This window comes from Octodon degus, unplaced genomic scaffold, assembly GCF_000260255.1.
Source record: "Octodon degus isolate 3935 unplaced genomic scaffold, OctDeg1.0 scaffold00266, whole genome shotgun sequence".
In the NCBI taxonomy this organism is placed as follows: Eukaryota; Metazoa; Chordata; class Mammalia; order Rodentia; family Octodontidae; genus Octodon; species Octodon degus.
The window spans coordinates 1554781-1560837 of record NW_004524842.1 but is presented as its reverse complement, the minus strand read 5'-3'; the positions used below and the strand labels follow the sequence as shown (position 1 = coordinate 1560837).

At 45.1% G+C, this 6057-nt stretch overlaps 1 protein-coding gene across 7 annotated transcripts in view; it reads right to left on the bottom strand.

Moving 5' to 3' along the window:
• Positions 1–6057, bottom strand: part of Ttc12 (tetratricopeptide repeat domain 12) — a 72933-nt gene that overhangs the window by 33149 nt on the left and 33727 nt on the right. For all 7 annotated transcript variants that reach the window (XM_023706617.1, XM_023706613.1, XM_023706614.1 and 4 more), the window contains exons 9-11: positions 2577–2637; positions 1912–2100; positions 430–499 (exon numbers count right to left, since the gene is read on the bottom strand). In XM_023706617.1, coding sequence (XP_023562385.1) covers positions 430–499; positions 1912–2100; positions 2577–2637 — 320 coding nt within the window. The remainder of the gene's footprint in view (positions 1–429; positions 500–1911; positions 2101–2576; positions 2638–6057) is intronic.

Below are 6057 nucleotides of genomic sequence, written 5' to 3'. Positions count from 1 at the left end.
AAAAGAAAAGAAAAGAAAAAAGATAAGTAAGTTTAATAAGCCACTTCCTATGATGTGGACCTTTCTCCAGATGAAATTCTAAGTAGGATTTCAGCCAAAACCCAGCCAATTCTATTTTCTCTGTGAGAAGCAAATTCAAAAAGAGCTGAAGAACAAACAAATCTTGCACAGACGGGTGGAAATCTGGTACTTCGCGACTCTGAAGTGCCAGCGGGGCCTGGGACAAGCTACCGTTCCTCGGTCTGAACCTGAAAGCTGCCCAGGATGCAAACAACCCACAGCACCAAGCTATGGGCACACGTCCTGGAGGGGCCACCTCCACAGACTGAGTGGCCGGGACGCGGCCATGCCCCTGTCTGTGCCATCGTCACTTGGCTTTGCAATGAGCCTTCTGGCCTGGACACGCACTGTCCCGCCACACATCCCTACCTTCTTAGGACCTCGTTGTCACTGATGATGCTGAATCCATTGTGCATTCTGAATAAAGTTTGTTCTGTGCCTGAAACAAATTCACATGAAACCACATCAGGCGCCTGAGCGGCCCGGCGGGTGTAAGCCGCAGGCAGCTCTGTCAGCTGGAGTGAGAACCAGGGTACGGAGGCTCAAGGACACGGATTTCAAGTTTGGCAGAAACAACACCTTTATCTTCTGAAAAGCGCTAGAGTCAGCAGCCACTTGAAGCCTGAGTTAGAGAGATTACTCAGAGCGGCAGAGCTGCGCTGGGTGGCCCTGGACTGCCAGGCACAGCTCGCTGCTCTGCTGGCTCTACAGAGCCTGCATGAGCTCTTAGCCTCTGGAAAACACTGCCACTCTGGAAAACACTGCCACTCACTCACAGAGCTGATGTTTCTGGGAAACTGTGTCCCCATTCCAAACAGCCATTCAGGGCCATTAGAATGAACCTTACAGTTTATCTGGCAAAGTTCTGCCTCCGTTTCTTTACGGGGAGGGTGAAGAATGTTTGGGGTGAATGTGGCAGTGGCGAGCACGTGCAGGGTGTGTGGGCGATGCGTGGGGCGTGGGGAAGACTGTGTATATAGAACATGCACACTGATACAAATACAGCATGAGCCCAGCATGTGAGAGGCGTGGCAGGTGGATGTCACAGATGGATGATGGGACTAAGGGCTCTGCGGGTAACTCCTATCTCTGTGTGCATGTGTGTGATACATGGAAGAGGGCTGACAAAATATGGCGTCTGCTTAAGTTTTTAAAAGTTTATTATAGTAAACGATACCTTGCCTTTGAGACCTCTCAAACTGCTCTCCGCTCTTTCACACACACTTACCCCTTGTCCTTCCCACTTTCTAAAGCAGCTCTGGAAATCCTCTTTTGTTAATGTCTTCAAAGGTCTGATAAGAAAATGTGGCCAATACCTCTGCCAAACACCATCGGACAGAAAGGCAGGCTCGTAAAGACCCCGTGGTGCGTGCCCACCAACCTTCACGGGGTCTGGCACCCAGCAACTTCTGGCTGTTTCCCAAAGTCCAAATGCCCATGAAAGGTAAATGTTTTGAATCAATTCAGGATACAGAGCCAGGCCTGACACAAAAAAGGACTTCAGAACTGCCTCAGAAAGCAGCAGGAATGGTGGGATCAGTGTGTTCTAGGTAAGGGGGAGTATTCTGAGGCAAGCTAATAGCAATGTGTCTTTCACTGTAATACCTTTTTCTTTAATAACACTCTATCTACAGAGCATGTGCTCTGCTTGGGTTCTGTGTTGTGCAGTGTGTGTGTAGTTCACTGCACGTGTGCTGAGTGTATGCATGATCTGAAGAGAGGGGCAGGGAAGGAAGTTCTTCAATCAGTGTCTAGAGGAGGAAAAGGAGGATTCTTTTGCCTCTTCCAGCTGATTCCCAACCCCTGTCCCTGCACAGTGACAACACTGAGGAGGTCATACGCAAGGCTTACAGTCCTTCATCACATCAGTTAGGATCTCCATTCCTCCTGCATAGAACAAGGGCGTCTGGTCAGGCTTAGAAAGGGTTTCCAGGAGGTTTTTGGTTGTCACGGCTGTGCTCTTTCCCGAATTCAGTACCGCATGGGCTTCTTTCTCCTGAAGGTCTGCCTTCTCCTGGACCTCTACTTGGTGCATGTATTCTAGTACAACAAGGAGGAAACAAACAAACCAGACAAAATCCTCACAATCAACAACAGCCTACAAGAAATCACCCAACAACACTTCCCCAAAATTCACTCTTCCTTCCTTCCCTGCTTTTTTCGTTTCTCTTCCTTTCTGTTCTTTCTGGTTGTAGGTTGAAAAGTATAGAGTATTAAGACAATTTGAACACTTCTTCAGCATGAAAAATTTTGGAAACAAGGTGAAGCCTCATTCTTAAAGCATCTTGGAGATGGAGAGCAGCCTAAGACACTCAGTGGGAGGAGGGCTCAGAGAAGAGGAAGGTAAGAATCTAGAGTGGGAGGAGAGAGGAGGGAGGAGGGGCAGGGGCCTCTTAACAGGTAGGAGAGAAAAGGTGCTGCCTTGTGGCTCCAGGCAGAGAAAGCAAGAAGACACCCCACGGGGAGGAGCAGGAAGGGCAGAGCTCAGAAGCAGGACAGCAGCAGGAGCCTCTCACCTTTCACCTGTGCCTGCAGCTTGGGGTTTACTTCTGAGATCTTCTGATAACACTGTCTGGACTGGAAAACAGAAACAAGACCTTGAAGGGTGGTTGGGGGTAACAGTGATTACAAGGAAGACACTGGGCACCACAGGGCTTCGCTTCTTCATTATTCCACCTGGCTTCCTCTGGCTCTCAGAGCAGGCAGTGGCCATGGAGAACACAGTGTATATCTGATGCCTTGTTTAGTTTTTTTCAGTCCTGTGGGGCAATACCTATCATTTCCAAGCTCATTCGAAAAAAAAAAATATGTTGTTAGATATGGACTGTGATGAAAAATATATCCAGTCATAAATGTGTGGATCCTGTCTCTGTGGAATAGGAATAATCATAAGGCAAATGCAAAGCTTAGATATGATGTTGGCACTAAGACAGACCAGGAGGATCCTTGTCAGATAAGCCTAGAGGGAGGTGGAAATAAATGAAGCTGGCCACACTGTTGACAGAGATTCAGGAATAAGAGAAAAGAAGAGCCTGCACAGCCTGTGAGACAGCTGCAGGGGTCTATTCACCCACGGGACATGCTGACTTAGTTAGGAAACTGGAAAGGGAGGGGCTTTCCTCAAGGAGATTTAGCTAAGAAGTTTCTGGAAGAAGATTCTACCTCATGGGGATTTCTGGGTTAAGGCAGCAGTACCCATAAAGATAGAAGAAATGTAACCAGTCACCAAGAAAATAAACTAAGGAAACAAAACACAAATAGTGCAAAGTAATCTTGAAGGTTCAAGACCCATCCAGAAGCCAGAATAAGAAATGAAGGAGAAAAGTCACATTTATCCAAGGGACACTGTTGCAGAATAGGAGAACACACATTAAACCCAACTTCCCCTCAACCCCAAATCCAATTTGTCAGTGATTTCTGTGGGCTTCATCATCAATAGGTACCCAGAATCCTGTTACTTCTAAGGTTGGCCACATAGCTCAGCGGACTAAGCATTTGCTTAGGCAGAGTGCAGTGGCTGGGGTTTGGTCCCCCATGTGCCTTGCCGGTCTCGCCCCCAGGGTGTGTGCTGAGACACCAATTGAGACTGGGTGGGGTAGTGTGAGCCTGTAATCCCAGCTCATGGGAGGCTGAACACAGGCAGATCACTATGAATCCGATCTACACAGTGAGACCCTGTAGTAAACACACACACACACACACACACACACACACACACACACACACACAAACAGAATCCTGTTACTTCTTATTATGCCCATCATTGCCACAAGCCACTCCTATTTCAATAATTTATTTTATTTTTTTCTTTCTAATTGGTTCACTGTTCTTATTTTGCCATTCCAAAATATATTTTCATACAGATGCCAAAGCACTCCTTTAAAACATAAGTTAGAACATAATAGTTTTGTAAAAACCCTTCAATGGCTAGAAGGTCACTCATGGTATGAACCAAGGCCGTCTGAAAACCTTTAAGCCCTCTAGACTCAGTCCCATACTCACACCAACTTAAACTCCATGAAGAAAATTATATATTTATCATTCATTGATTCAAATCACTCAAGTGGAGAAAGAACAGATCCTTCACTAAATGATCCTAGACAACTGGGCAACTGCATGCAGCAGGATGGGGCCAAAGCCTTACCTCACATCATATACAAAGATGGCTTCAGCATGAACCCAAGATCTAAACTGGGAGCTAAAACTGTAAAACTTTTAGAAAAACAAATAGCTCTAAATCTTCATTTTGGGACACCAAAAGCTCAAGCAACCAAAGAGAAAAAAGACTTCATCACAATAAAACAATTATGTGCTAAGAAGAATCCCATCAAGAAAGTGAAAAAGGCAACACATAGGATAAAAGACAGTATTTACAAATCATGTATCTGATAAGAAATCTATATTCAGAATATATGAAAAATGTTCACAACTTACTATAAAAAGACAAAAAAAAAAATTCTCCCACTTAAAAGTGGGCCAAGCGTTTAAAAAATTTTTTCTTCAAAGAAGATACAGATGGCCAATAAGCACATGAAAAGATCTCACCGTTGTTAGTGATTTGGGAAGTACAAGTCAACACCACAATGAGATGACATTCACTAGAACAGAAGAAATTAAAAAGAAAGACAATACAGCGCACCACGTCCTGGACTTGTGGACATTTGACCTGCACACTGTCACAGCTGTATGCAAACCTCACACTACACAGATGCAAACAAACTGCAGAAGTGGCTCTTGTGTCTGGCCGGCACTGTCCTAGCTACTCTGCTGTGTGCTTCCTATACTGTGTGACAGCAGTACACTGCTCTGTCACAGCCCAGGGTATCTAGGGGCAAAAGGAAAGGCAGTGGTGGTGTGATGTGGCTTTCATATGCTTTGCATTGTGTATTTATGTCAAAGGTGTGCGAGACTCACTTTTTCAGCCCTGTGAACACTAATTTACAAGAACAGAACTCATTCATAAGTAGGGGACTTACTGTACAGATGCCAGAAAAGATGTGAAGTACTTGGGTATCTCATAAAGTGCTGAAAAAAATGCAAAATTCAAAAAGCTATACCTGTTTTGGAAGTTCCCAGTTCCTCAAAAGGTTAATAATAGAGTTACCCTATCACAGCAATTCTAGTCCTAGATATAGACCCACAAAAACTGCAAGCGTAAAAATATTGCACATGAATATTCATAGCTGCCTTCGTCATCATAGTCAAAAAGTGGGAACAACCCAAATATCCATCAGCTGATAAACTGTTGAATAGAATATGGTATGCTCATATGATGACATTATCAAGCAGTGAAAAGAAATGAAGAATTGACATCTACCGTGACTTGGATGAATCATGAGAATACTAATGTAAGTGAAAGGTATCAGTCATAAAAGAAGACATGTTATATGATTTCATTTATTTAACATGTCCAGGACAGGCAAATATGTAGAAGTGGAAAGGACAATGGCCGCCTAAGGTTGAGGTGTAGAGGAGGAAAAGCAGAGTGTTGGGAATGACTGCAGTGGTGGCTGCCCAGCTCCGAATATTCTAACGCCACAGACTGGCTACTTCGTGTAGGTGGCTTGGGCACTTATCTCCTTGGTGGGGCAAAATACCCAGCATCTGCCACTCAAAGGAGGACAGGCTTATTTTGGCTCATAGTTCAGAAATTTCAGTCCACATTCTTTACCCTTAAACTCAGACATGGTGTGGCAGAAGGGCCTAGGCAGAGGAAGGCTGCTCAAGGGACAGCAGCCTGGAAGCAGAGAGAGGAGGTCCAGGAGCCAGGGCAGGAATGCGCCCTTCCTGGCCATGCTCCCAGCGACTCCCTCTACCCAGGCTTGAACTCCTAACAGCAAGTCAGCTGTAGCACCCCCCTATGATTCAGTCGCCTTCTAAAAGCCCTACTCAGGAGTACATGCAGCTTTTGGGGACATTTTTTACTGAAGCTGTAACAATAGGTAAATTGCATGGTGCTTGAAATATATCTCAATAGAGCTAGTGTTAACAATATGC